Genomic DNA, 14077 nt, shown 5'->3' on the forward strand with positions numbered 1-14077 from the left:
GAGGAGGAGGAGGAAGGGGAGCGGCGGGGCCGGCGCCCCCCGGGCCGGTGCGTGGCGGGGGATGTCACGGGCGGCGGTTCCGCGGCGCTGAGCGGGCGCGGAGCGGCGCGGCCCCGGCGGGCGCGGGGGAGGCTCCATCGCCGCCTGCCCCGCTGCGCTCCCGGAGCCGCCGGCCCCACCGGCACCGCGGTCGCTTCCCTCTGCGTCCGGCTATTTCTAAGGGGAAGAAGAAAAAAAAAAAAATTAATCCCCAAAGCCCAGGCATCGCTGGCGGAGGAGCCTCCAGAATCGGAGATTTGGCGACTTTTTGCATTTTCCAGCCGTCGTTTCTTTCTGTTATTATTGTAATTTTGTGCGAAAGGAAGTTATGAACAACTGCAAGTCAGGAAGTGGAAATCCACACCGGTTGTGACAAGCTGGGGCTAAAAACTATTTCATTATTTATATAGATGTGTCTATCAACATTCTGCTTTTCATCCAAAGAATAAAGGGAAATACCGGCTAGTCCTATGTTTGATGGTGAATGACAGACTGCATCTGAGCAAAGGAAGGACTAAATATATCAGCTAAGAACACCACCTTTATTTATTGAACTCAAGAGACTTTTTTTTAACCCAAAGACTGTTTGAGCAAGAGATTTAATGGGTCATTAAAAGGGGAAAAAATTTTTAAAGGCCCTTTTGCTTCTGAAGTACAGCTAACCTCAAAAATAGAAGCAGTACTTGTAAGACAGATATTCGAATTAAGGCTTTACGTGATGAATTTTCTATCCTATGGATATCGGTTTTGAAATTACAAACCAAGAAGATCTGTAATTGATCTAGCACCAGACAATTTCAATGCCTAATATTCCCCAGGATTGCTGGAGTACCCTAGGAGCTGCGTCAGACTGTACTCGGGGTATGCCATGGGCTGTATTCAGAGTATTAGCTGCAAATCCAAAGTTTTCCGGGAAAGCATTTCGGTGATTGAAGTGAAAGCCTCCATCGATCCCATTCCCACCAGCATCGACGAGTCCTCCAGCGTGGTCCTGCGCTACCGCACCCCTCACTTCCGAGCCTCGGCGCAGGTGTTGGTGCCCCCTCTCCCCAAGAAGGAGACCTGGATCGTGGGCTGGATCCAGGCTTGCAGCCACATGGAATTTTACAATCACTACGGGGACCAGGGGATGTGAGTATTCCCGAGGGCGCGTGCGGGTGCGTTCGCCTGGCGGGAGGAGGGAGCGGCAGGGCCGTGGCCTGCTTGGGAAATACTGGGTTAAACCAAAAATTATAACCCATATTTGAAAATCCAGCCCCTCTGAAACGGAACAGGACTTTGCCATGTGTTTAAAATACAGGAGAGCTTGTCCCTGCCCTTTTAAAGCAGTGGGTGTTCTTCTCCTCAAGTGGGAATTCGCCCCAGCCCCAACCAAACCCCACTTGTTCCGGCAGGAACTCAAAAGCAACACTTCCCCAACACAGGAGATCCTGAATCCCCAGGAGCAGCTCTGCCAGGACAGGCACCCCTGCTTTGATAGCTGTTTGACACGAGTGGCTCTCCTGACCTCCAGCTCCTCTTGCCTGCATCCCTCCCCATCCCCAAAGTGCCCCAGGGAGAGCCCAGGGCTGACACTTGTGGCACGGAGCGTCCCTGGTGTGCTCTGCTGCTGCTGCTGCTGCAGTGAGCCGTGGCTGGGAGCTTAGTAGCCCACCAGCTTTGGGAGCACATTGAACGTCACAGGAGGAATCCTGCTTGCTTTGCCCACAGTAGCAGGCAGCCCACGGGAAAGCACAAGCTGGGTTTAACCCCTTGGTAGTTAAACCATCTGCATCACCTTGGAGCAGGATGTGAATTTCACGTTACCCTCCTTCCTGGGTAATGTGAAAGGGAATATATGGGTGTATATGTGAGGTGGGAGGAATCCAGGGGCTGTTTGCACACCAGGAATCCCCGTGTTACTGGTCAGACAGTCATAGTGAGACAGGAATGAGTCAAATCAGAATGTCACCTCCCTGCCAAGAAAAGTCATCTCTCCCCAGTCCCCCACCAGCTTGTTCTCCAAACATTGCAGGCTTTGGCCCACAGCTAAATCAGCCCCAGCACCTGATCCCCAAATGCCTGCACAGAACAGCAATTCTGCAACTCACGGTGCTGGGCAGCACAGGTGCAGCCTCCTGGTGCAGCAGAAATGTGTCTGTCCAGCCACAGGGACAGAACCTGAGTGTGCTGGCAGATGGGTCAGTGGCTGGAGCTGCTGGAGCTGCTGATGCTGCCCATTTTCTGGGGGTGAGGGAGGAAGGACGGGAAGGTCAGGTCTGAGAATCCTCTCCCTGCTCATCCCGAGTGCCCTGAGCCAGGGAGATGCTGGCTCAGCCCCTGAGGGTCAGTCTGGGCAGCTTAAAAAATCCCTGAATGAGGAGTGCAGGGGGAGGAGGGGGACACGGCGGGCTGGAGAGCAGGACTGGCTGAATGCAGCAGCTTCCTGACAGCCTCAGCATCTGCATGCACAGCCCCCCTTCCCTTCCCTTCCCTTCCCTTCCCTTCCCTTCCCTTCCCTTCCCTTCCCTTCCCTTCCCTTCCCTTCCCTTCCCTTCCCTTCCCTTCCCTTCCCTTCCCTTCCCTTCCCTTCCCTTCCCTTCCCTTCCCTTCCCTTCCCTTCCCTTCCCTTCCCTTCCCTTCCCTTCCCTTCCCTTCCCTTCCCTTCCCTTCCCTCACACACAGGGAAGGAGGAGCAGCCCCAGGTGACAGGCTGCCCCCCCTCCTGTCCCCGTGTCCCCTCTCTGCTCAAGCAGAAAGTTTCCTGAGAAGCAGACTGGTACCTGGCAAACAGCAGCAGTGCAGGCAGGCTGATCGTGATTTAAAAAGTATTTACAGCAGGCCTGAAATCTGTAGGCTTTCTTGGCTCCAAGAGCATCTTTAGCAAGGACAATTTGTTGCTCAGATGTTCCCAATTGCAGGCCTTTGGGATTTGCATGTGTAATTCTCAGGCTCATTTAGGAATCCTGTCTTTAGCCACCAGCTGCAAAGGAAAATAGAAAAGTCCACTTTATATAAATACAGCTCAGATGCACTGAAATAGAGAGGACTGGGCACAGAGTGATGCTGCCAGTGCTGCTCTGGGCTGCAAAGCTCAGTGTGGCCTTTTATTTCCCTGCACCTGAGTTGCCCTGTGTTTAAAATGAGGATTTGGTACAGCCTGCCCTTGCTGGAATGTTTTGGGACAAAAAAGAAAAGAAAAAATGAAAAAAAAGGAGTCGTAGGTGCTGCTGTGAACTGGTAGAATTAAACACTGCAGCTATGTATGAGAGCTTTTAGCTAGAAAATCATGGAAACAAAGGTTTTTCCCTAGGAAGTTCACTGACATTTAACTGATACCAAGAAAAAAAAAAAGTTACCCAAACACAAGCAGGAATTGGTCTTTCTGCACTCTCTTTCTACAGACTCATTGCCATCTGAAGGCTATAAATAAAGGCAGGAGGAAAGGCCTCTTCAATGCCACTGAAACACCATTACAGGGAGAGAGAGAGAGACAGGACACAAACCTGGGAGAAAGGATGGGCCAAGGCTTCAGCTGGTGTAACTCGCTGTAATCCCACTGACCTCCACTGAGCTGCATCGATTGATGCCAGCAGAGTCCCAACTTTCCATGGTAGGGAGAGGCCACTGCCACATCCATGTTTTTAACCCCTGTGGTGACTGGCAAACAAAAACCCCAAAATAATCAAAAATCAGTCATCCAACTGAAGCACCAATACTTACAGCAGGCTTTGGATTAATTTTTCACTTCTCTGCTGGGAAGTTGTTAGCTGTGCATAAGCTGGCCATTACATTGGGGATGGAAACAGCTGAGAAATACTGGAGCAGATGGAGCTGTGCATAATGCTGCTATAGGGATGGGAGCTACAGAGGGGATAATTTAGACACGCACGTTTAAAGTGGCACTGACAATTTGGGGGCTAAATGCAGCATTTTTAAATTTAAAGGCAGAGAATTAGAGCTCAGCTAGCACAGAAGTGCTGGCATTACTTTACATGTGAGTCAGGAGATGCTGCAGGGAACTTGCAAACCCCCAGCATGAGGATGTGGATGTGCTCTCTGACCCCTCTCTGTGCAGGACTGGGGCAAACTCCTGTGCACCCCGTGGCTGGTACTGCTGCTCCTCCCATGCAGGATTTTACCCTTGTCCTTAGGGAAGGATCTGCTGTGCAGAGGGAGGCATCAGGATCAGGCCAGAGCTGTGACCTGAGCAGGAGCAGCTGGACCAGGTCCCTGCTGGCATCTCCTGGGGTGGGTGCTGGTTTCTGCACCTGGTGGAACCTGTATCAGCTCTGGGCCATGCTGGAATGGCATTATCCAGCCTCCTTCATCTCCATGGAGATGTGCAAGAAGCTGTGCAGATGGAGATATGCAAAAGAGAGAGATAAATGAATTGGAGTTGGAATATGATCAGCCAAGAATCTGGAGAAGTTTTCCTGTGGATGTTTCTCCCCCTGGGAGACTCGATGGGGCACTTGCATCCTTACATCATCACTCCATCTTGCCAGGCATCTCTCCCTGGTGAGATTAAATCTTCCATGCCCTGCAGCAGGGACATAATGAACTCAAATTGTCAAGAGAATAAACCCCCAGTCCCCAGGAGGGAGGACACAATCAAAAAAACCACAAGGGCATCTTTTCCAAAGAAAGTGAAGGGAGGTCAGTTCACTGTGGGAATTTACTCCTCCAGGGATTCAGAGGAAAAGGCTTTGCTGCCCTGCAGTGGCCCCTGGATCTCACCTGTGCTCTGAGCACCCACCTTTGGCTTGTCCAGCTGCACTTGAGTCTGCTCCCCTAAACCAGCAGCAATTGTTCCCTTTTTCCTAATGCCAGTTTTGTGCTAGTTTCACTCCCTGACCCACCACCAAACACTGCTGCTGGTTCAAGAGATGAGGCAGGAGCACACAGCTGGAGGGTGGGAGGAAGAGGGACCACAGCAGCACAGCTCTGTCAGCTGTGGGAGCAACATCTTAAATTTCCTTCCTGTTCTTCACTCTAACCCTGCCTTGACTCGCCTGACATGCTGGAAAAGGTGAGAGAGGCACTGTAAAGGAGAATTTAAAATTAAGCAGCTCTGGCTATCAGGTTTTCTTTCTCTCAGTGAGTCCCCAGTGCAGGCCAGTGGTGGAGGGAGGCAGGAGCAGGGATGTGAAATGCCTGGGACAGAGTTTCACTACACCCACACATGGCCCTGGTCCATGCAGCAAGCAGGGGCTGTGTCCCAGAGGGGCTGCTCTTATTTAGGGAGCTTGGAGAGGAAGGTGTTGGAAAGCAGAAGGTTGTGCAAGTCCATCTGGCCTGTGACTAATTAGGAGCTGGCTTTAAGCAATTAGAGCTGAGGTTGCAATAGTGCCTGGTGCCTGTCTGGAAAGGTTACCTGGATGCTCCACACTGCTGGATGCCCAGGGCTGGAGGCTGCTGGGCTGGGTTTGCTGTCACTGCCCTGCTGGGTGCTGTGGGACAGACACCTGGGAGCTCAGGAAGAGCTGGGGGATTCATTCCATGTGACAGAAGAGGAAAAAAGTGTCTGAATGAGAACTGGGAAGCTAAAACCTACATAAAGCTGCTTGGCTGTCAGCAGCAGGGCTCTGCTTGTACCACAAGAAATAGCTCAAAGTTCCTGCTGGTAGCAAGAAGACATTTGTTAGGAGAGGTTTCTTGGCAGCTCCAGACTCTGGTGGTGCCCACACTGGCTCTGAAGGTTTCAGAAGAGGCAGAAACAGGCCTGTCAGTGTTGTAAGGCAGAACCTACTGATCTTGGAGCTGATCAGTGAACCCACGAAACCAGATAGCTTGGTTTCTTTTCATGCCTCCTTCCTGCTATTGTCAGCAAAGTGTTTACTGGGCACTTTCTGGTCTCTCCTTGGCTCGACACTACCAGAGAAAGATGCTGATGCAGCCAAAGATCATTCCACAGCATTCTTTCCAAAATCATCCAGTTGTTGGCATATTATTTAACATGGACACACTCTGCAAGCACAGGCTGCCAGCCTGGCTGGCACAGGCTTTGCTGGAGCACCGGGAGAGGGACAATCACCAGCAGCAGCCACCATGCAGCCTCTGCTCTGCTCCAGTCATGGGATCATCATGAGGCCTCGTTTTTCTGCTTGTTCCAAGCAGAGCAGATGAAGCCTGATGGTTTTGAAACCCTGGGGTTAACCACACTGGCTAGAATTAGGCACAGCGTGCTCTCTGATGAAACACAGGCTGGTGTCTCCTTCCCCATTCCTGCCCACGCCTTTCCTCAAGCTGGGTGTCCTCCTGGGCCACCCTGAGCCCAACCACGCTCAGCTTTGTCCTGGGATGCTGCAGGCTCTGCAGGCACCATCCTGCTCAGGCCCTGACACAGCTCCACCCTTGTGCTCTTGTTTAAATCCTGGGCAAATCCTGAGAAGCTCCTGCAATTCTGTCCTGACCTGGGCCACTGGGAATGAAGATGGGGACAAGCAGATCTCAGAGGACCTGCATTTACTGAGCAGACTCTGCCAGGTTCTTCTGCCATTCACCCAGCAGCTCTGACCTGAGTAGGCTGGAGCAGCCCAGGAGGGTTATCATCCTCTGTGGCATCTCAGCTCCTGGTTTGGCACCTCAGTACCTGCAGAGATGCTGTGGCTGCACCACGCCTGTCACCTCAGAGTCAGCCTCTGTCACATCTCAGCCCTGGGTGGCAGCCAAGCTGAGTACAGCCACTGTCTGAATGGAAAGTAATCCTAAACCAGCAGCTGAAAGGGAGAGAAGAGCCCCCAGATGGGGTTTTGGAGCTGGGCTGTGCAGCAGGGAGGGCTGGGGGCTGCAGAGCAGGACCTCCACTCATCCATCAGTGAGGGCTGGGTCACCCAGCATCCCCTGAGCCTTCCCAGAGCCTGCCCTGAGCCTTCCCCTGCTCAGCTCTGCCTGAAGGGCGCGAGGGGTGGTGAGCCAGGATGACTCCGGTTTGCAGAGCAGAGCATATAAACATCTCTGCAGTGCACAAGGGTCCTGGCAGGACTGCTCAGGGATCTCCTTTTGGCTGCCTTCACTAAAAATTTTCTTCCAGGGAAAGGACTCCCTCTGCCTGCTGGCGATGAGCTCGGGAGGAAGGGATTGCTGCAGCTGCGGTGCCGTAGCTGACAGCAGCCTGTAAATCTGAGCAGGGAGATGTTGTGCTTGCATAACCCCTGCTCCTGCGGCTCAGAGCATCCCTGCAGCCCCCGGTCCTGCTGCTCAGAGCATCCCCTGGTCCTGCTGCTCCCGGCATCCCTGCAGCCCCCGGGGCACCTCACCTCCTGTCTCACACTTCATCTCCCGCTGGAGAGCTGTTTGCCAGGACCCCCTGCTCGCATGAAAAAAAAGATAAATGAGACCTTTAAATCCCCCGTGGTATCCTCTAGGCAGAGCCAGACACAGCTAAGTGCTGAACGATCCAGCGGGTACAAACATGGAGGCACTTCACGGTCATTAACTAATTAACAGTCAAAACAGCCTTATGAGGCTGTCACATCAGCCCTGGCCAGAGCAGCTCATCCCAGAGCTGTGTAAGAGCCAGCCAGGCCGACCAGTACCCCCAGCCACAGCCTCCTCTGCAATCAAGGGGCTATTTTAAGCTGCAGCACCAGACTTATGAAAGGCTTGGACAGTCACCCTGACCCTGACGAGTCTCAGGGCGTCCCCTCTGAGTCTCTCCAAGATAAATCATTTCCCATGTCCCAGCCTGCAGCAGGGAGCCACAAGGCTTGGGGGACTGGAGCACAGCCAGTCCTATGGCAGGGTCAGGTGCAAACACCACTGCTGCTGCCACCCAGTCCCTTCTGCCACCTTCATGGCTGGGACATCATCCCTGGGTGGTGAGGAGTGCTGATTCACGACCAAGAGGGAGAAGGCACAGGAGAGGCACCTCTGCCAGCCTGGTTTTTAGAAGACTGTCCTTAAAACAGCTGCTGTGCGCTGAGCAAGTGATCTGTGGTTGTGCCGTCTCAGAGCAAACATCCAACCCTTCTTCTGAGACATTTACAGCAGTTTGCCTCTATTGGCAAATCTAATCTTAAAAATTAAATTGGAAGCTAATGAAAAAACCCACTCCAAGCTGTGCATCAGGCAGTACAAGGTGACAGGGGACTGTTTTCACTTATATTCCTGCTAGCAGCACTGACCTTTCTGTCCCTCTCGCAGGTGAGCGGCGCGGGCAGTTTTACAAACAGCTCCACCTGGGGCTCTCTGATTACTGTAACACCATCCCCAGCCCAGAGCCTGGAGTGCAGCCCTGGAGCTGGGTCCTTCCAAGGGCTGCAGGAGGATGGGTTACACTTCCAGCGCCAGGCAGACAGCAGGGAGGGACAGTGGCTTATCCAGAGAGAAATTTAGGGGATGAACGGATTGAGAGCGGGCCTGACGAGAAGGATGCTTTTAATGGCAGGGATGAGCTCTCTGAGCAGGATGGCACAAAGGGCACAAATTCCAGTAAAAGCTGGAGAGGAAATGCATCCACAGCTCTTCCCTCTCCTCTCTAAAGTCCAGCATGTTTCTAAACTAATGAATTAATTCATTATCCATAATTTGCTATTGATTATGGCAGGTCAAGTTGGGAGCTTCCAGATCTACTGGATGGTAAAATCCAGGCCATCAGTGACTCAGACGGAGTGAACTATCCCTGGTATGGGAACACCACAGAAACCTGCACCATCGTGGGTCCCACCAAGAAGGAGTCCAAGTTCAACATCAGCATGAACGACAACTTCTACCCGAGCGTGACGTGGGCCGTGCCCGTCAGCGACAGCAACGTGGCCAAGCTCACCAGCATCCACCGGGATCAGAGCTTCACCACCTGGCTGGTGGCAACCAACACGGCCACCAACGAGATGGTGACCTTGCAGACTATCAAATGGCGCATGAGGCTGGGCATCGAGGTGAACCCCAGCAGGCCCCTGGGGCAGCGTGCCAAGCTGCAGGAGCCCTCTGCTCAAGAGCAGCCCCAGGTCCTCAGCAAGAATGAGCCAATACCACCCAGTGCCCTTGTCAAACCCAATGCCAATGATGCTCAGGTACTCATGTGGAGGCCAAAGGATGGACCACCACTCGTGGTGATACCCCCAAAACATCGGTAATACACGCCTGGCGTCCCGGCACCGAAAGGGAGAAAACGAAACCCGAAGCAAAACAATCACTTAGGTATTAGGATACACACGTATAGTCTGAGCAAAATCTAAATGCACTTTTTATTCATTCAACAAATGCAACCATTCTACCTTCTCCCATTGGGACGGATTTCACTGTGCTAAAGCTAAAGAGGAGACCTTGGACTGGGTCTGTCTCATCACTGGATTCCTAAGGGAAGAAACTAACACTGATGTCTACCCGATAGCTTTTTTTTTTTTCTCTCTTCCCTATTTTAGTTCCTGTTTGAACTTCAGTCTCATTAGCTTGTCCAGAACTGCCCAGAACAATAAGAACATTTTATTTGGGATTTTAAGATTTTTTTTTTCTTTTGGTTGAGAATGAAACAAGTTCCTGGAGCAAAAAGTTGACTATTTAAGATAAGGTATTTTTTTTTTAAGCTGTAAGGTTCTGAGTTGCAAATCCAAGTCATGCGGCCTTATGTAGACTTTGCTTTGCATTGCCAAACTTTTGCCTTAAAGCTGTGTTTGAAAAAAAAAAAAACAAACAACAAAAACACCACCAGGCAGAATGTCCTTTCTACAGAATTCTGGAGAAAAAGTTTTGGAACAAGGAATAGATTGTCAGCATGGCATGGGCTGATGGATGAAAAGGGCATGAAATTGGAAGAAGCAAGAAAATCTTCCTCTTTTTAAAACCTGGAACAAGGAAGCACGGAAATAATCTCAGTTTCAAAGCAATGCAAATAACAACCCTGCTGTCGGATGGCTCTCGAGGGGGAGCTCCCAGGCCACCTCCCTGCTTTGCAGCAGGGCTTGGAAGCTCCTGGTGCTGCTCACCCGTGGTGGTCTCAGCCTCCCGTTAGCAGTTCAACAGGGAATAACCTCACAGCTGGAATTGTGGCCCTGGGAGTCGACATCAGTCAAGGGGGGGATGTCCCAGTGGGTTTGTCTTTAGGACACACAGATGTTTTCCCAGCTAGCCCACAGCCTCACCTTTTCATGGATAAGAGCCAAGGGCTGGTGTGCCTGCTGCTGTCGGGTGAAGCTCTGTGGCCCCGTTTGCTGTGAAATCCCAATGACGGGGCTGTACAAAGAGTGGGGTGTCAAAAGGATCCTTCTGAAGTCACTGGAGACACACAGGTGTCAGAGAGGGCAGATCTTACCCACCCAGCCTACCCAGCAAGATCTGTAGTTCAGGAGCAGCCACGTCTGAAAACAACAGGGACCCACTCCCGGCAAACACAGCAACAGCTGAGGAAAACTCTTCCTTCTGTGGTAACCAATCACATTGGGATTCACAGATCATTTTCTTCCCAATGACCTCATGATCTACCTGACTGTCAGGAACGAGGTACAGGCAGGGCCATGGCACTGTCCCTGTCTGTGGCACAAACATCCACTGTAGCAAAGGGAACGCACGAGAAGGTGCAGGCAGGGCAACACCTGAGCCCTGGGTGGGGATCCTCAGTGAGGAAGGAGCATTTGGAGGAGGAGGTGAAACCTGTAGCTTTTAATAAGGACCAGATGGCTGCTGAGATAACCAAATGCTCCTCTGCAGAGGAGGATGAGGCAGAAGAGCCTTTTGAATGGGAGGGACGGGTTTGAAGGCAGAGGAAGTTCTGTGGTAGAGGTGGCATCTGGAGGCCAGGGCACAGGATGGGGAGTGGAGGATCTGCCCTGCTCCAGCACATGGCCTGAGGCAAATTACTTCCCTCTGCAGCTCCTTCCCCCAGAAAATATTTCTTCCTCCTATTAACAACTTGCCTCAAGAGCTGGGACTAAGGAGAATTCTGCATGCCAGGTACAAGCCTGGCCCTGCTGAGCTGGTCTGAACAGGTCTCACAACCCCACACACGCTGCTCAAAAGGCTCTCCCCTCGGAGAGGCACCAATTAGCTGCTATTCCTACCCCCATCTTCCACACAGGACGTTACCAGCAAGAAATTCTCCTTCCTCACTTCTCCACAGCCACACCACCTCCTTTGGCAACAGGTTCAACACCAACCCCTGCCTGGGGAATGCACACCCAGAAGTTGTGTCCCCCACCAAGACAGCCTCAAACCAGCAAACAAGGATCCTGGGGCTCTGCAGCCATTCCCCTGCCTGCAGGGGAGCCCACCCTCCTCATCCACTGGCTTTCAGAGATGCTCAGCCACAGAGCTGCTCCTTCCCATGGGCAGAGCTCCGAGGTGGGAAGTCCGGCTTACAAACAACTGGACTGGATCAACCCCAAATCCACAAGCCAAAGGGTGCCTCAGTCTCAGCTTTGGGACTATAAAGGATGAAGCTAGGGAGACTTGGACTTGCACAGTCACTGTCTGTATTAAACTCCATTTTCTTACCTGGATTCAGATCCAACTATAGCTCCACTGGCACAGCCCTTTGGGACTTGTCTGTATTTTCTCCGAGGCAATACATGCAGAAGAGGACAAACTGTGAGCTGTGGGTGAATAGCTGATCATGCTCTCATGCATCTTGGCTGCTGCTGAGTCCCATGGGTGGGAGCAGAAGGGGGATTTGTGTTTGGTATTCACTTTGTCTCCAGGTGCTGAGTACTTAGAGTTCTCACTGATGTCAGCCTGGGTCGAAGGAATTGGACCCAGTTGTCTTAATTAGCTGCACAAAGAAATTCCAAGGAAAGATTTCTTCTCAGTCACCAAAAACCACATTCAGGGAACACCTACGTCCTTTTCCACTTAGCTTTGTGTTGGACTTAGTCTCCCAGTGCATTAAGCAAATCTAGTTCCTCCTATTCCCTCTACCTGGTGGACTGGATACATCCATGCAATTTGATAGTAACCTCCTGGCTAATTTGTCCTGTTGCACTGAACGGACCCAGCTGAGCAGTAAATACAAAATTCAAATTTCACTCTGGGGTCGGCTTTGCATGGACTTCTCCCTTCCCAAAGAATGCCTTTATCCCGTGCCTAGGTCGAAACGTGCCCCTTCACCTCCATCTGCATCCCCAGACACAGCAGAGAGAGTGATGCTGCCTCTTTGGAGATTTCATGCATTGTGATTAAAAGTGATGTTTTTCCAATGCTGCTTCATTACAAAACTGATGGGGACAGATTGTCTATAACAGGAAGGATGGCTGGAAGTAACAGGGGCTCTAAGACACCGCTGTTGCTAAGGCTGGTGGTTAGAGCAGGGATTGATTGACAGGGTTCCAGTGGGGACTTAAATGTCTGGGGACCCAGGGCAGAGTGGCAAATGAGCAGAGGTGAATCAAGCTCCTTCTCTGGCAGCTTTTTGCAGAACCAGGAATACACAAAGGATACACTGGGAAGGTGTTGGGGCACCGACATGGCCTACACGGGTGAACGTGAGCGTGTCTGTGCCTCACCCTTCCCATCAGTGATGCTCTCAGCTCTTTATAGACCCAAACCCCCACAGGGGCTCGGAGTGCAGCCTGGCCACCCTGTCACAGCCCTGTCGTGGTCCAGGCTGGGCAGCAGCCCTGGCCCAGACCCTCACCTGCACCCAGGGGCTGCTGAGCGCGGCCAAGGCGCCGAGTGGGTCGCAGACCTCGTGGTTCTCCTTCCCTTCCCTTGACACCGAGATGAGCGTGAGAGGAGAGGGGCAGCCCCTCGGAGAGTCAGCACAGACCCTCAGCAGCCTTGGGGAGGGGTAGAGACCTGTCGAGCCGGTGCCAGGCTGGGTCCAGCCTGGGGGGAAGGCGAGGCACCGCCATCCCTCCTGCCCTGGCTCCCGGCGCAGCAATAAGAATCGTCCTTGGTCTTGCAGAGATACTGTGAAAACAAAACCAAGATGTACCGAGTCTGGACACTTACAGAGATGTAAAATACAAAACCCTGCTTTTATAACAGAGAAATAAAGTGAAATTTTCAAACACGTCTGCCTGGAGTCGTTTGGGCGGTGGCTGTTTTTAAACAAATGCTCTGCGCTCACGTTTCGAGGCAGCGATAAATACCCTATTTACCACCAGTTCTCTTTCCGTGTCAGCTCTTGGGCTGCAGCAGACAGAGCCAGGAGGTTTCTGGTGAAAATCACCAGCCAACATCCTGCATTTTTCATTACCAGGCTGCTGTGCATTGGGGGCGGCCGGAGCCGGGCTGGTCGGCGCAGGCAGCGGCTGAGCTTCCGCACGCTTCGGTTTCCTGACACCGCTGGCTTACCTAGCAAAACCCCGGTCAGATGTTCACTGAAAATACCACATCTGGAGAGAGGCAGCAGCCCAGAGCCCTGGGCAGAGGAGAGGGTGAAAGCTGCTGCTGTCTGTGACTGGTTTTCAAACACCACCTGTACTCATTGCATTATTCCCTGCCCACCCCCGAAAATTTTCACGTTCAGGTTTTGGTTGCTTTCCAGTAAAGGAAAGTGCTGACATGAGTTCCAGAGAGCAGGGGGTGCCTGGCCAAGCAGCCAGCACAGCTCCACTGATGATCTCTTAAATCCACAGGGCCCCACTGGCACCTTCCAGCTCTGTGCTCCAGCTCCTCCTGCCACAGCCTGACCCTGCTGCAGGCTCCCATCCATCCCCCCGGCTCTGCCCAAGCAAGACACAGGTTTCTCCTTTCCACATTTTTTTGGTCTTTGAGAAGTTTTGCTGGTCTCTGATCCAGCTGGCAAAGCAGCATCCAAGCTTCTCCAAAAAGCACCAGAGCAAAGACCTGCTGTGCTATCAGTGCTGTGGCAGTGACACGAGTGCAGGTGGGGAGGAGGAGGAAGGAAACTCCCAGCTCGAGCGAAGGAATGTGCAGGGATGGAGCTCGAGCAGGGGAGAGGACAGATTCTGAGTGGGATTCCTTACCACAGTGGAAACACTCCAGCCTCATCTGTTGATAGCAGGTTAAATTTAGATGTCCCAGTTTTGGAGGGAGGGAGGGGGGGGGACACAGCCAACTCACAGCTGCTTTGGTGAGATCCTGGAAAAGTCAAAAGCTCCCGGACACTTCTCCCTGCACAGGGAAACTGGAAAAGCCCCTGTGGGGGATGAGGAGGGCA

The 14077-nt window shown here is 52.3% G+C and overlaps 1 protein-coding gene across 1 annotated transcript; it reads left to right on the forward strand.

The window, feature by feature from the left end:
- The first annotated feature begins 148 nt into the window (after window positions 1–148).
- FAM78A (family with sequence similarity 78 member A) lies at window positions 149–12964 on the forward strand. Its single transcript, XM_059864985.1, has 2 exons — window positions 149–1170; window positions 8570–12964. Exons 1-2 carry the CDS (start codon window positions 908–910, stop codon window positions 9096–9098), a joined length of 792 nt encoding a protein of 263 aa, XP_059720968.1. The 5' UTR covers window positions 149–907; the 3' UTR covers window positions 9099–12964.
- The last annotated feature ends 1113 nt before the right edge of the window (window positions 12965–14077 follow it).

This window comes from Haemorhous mexicanus, chromosome 21 (genome assembly GCF_027477595.1).
Source record: "Haemorhous mexicanus isolate bHaeMex1 chromosome 21, bHaeMex1.pri, whole genome shotgun sequence".
Taxonomy (NCBI): Eukaryota; Metazoa; Chordata; class Aves; order Passeriformes; family Fringillidae; genus Haemorhous; species Haemorhous mexicanus.

Coding starts and splice junctions, on each gene's coding strand:
- FAM78A (XM_059864985.1), top strand. CDS start 908: ATGGGCTGTATTCAGAGTATTAGCTGCAAATCCAAAGTTTTCCGGGAA. Junction 1,171..8,569: donor CACTACGGGGACCAGGGGAT/GTGAGTATTCCC, acceptor TGATTATGGCAG/GTCAAGTTGGGAGCTTCCAG.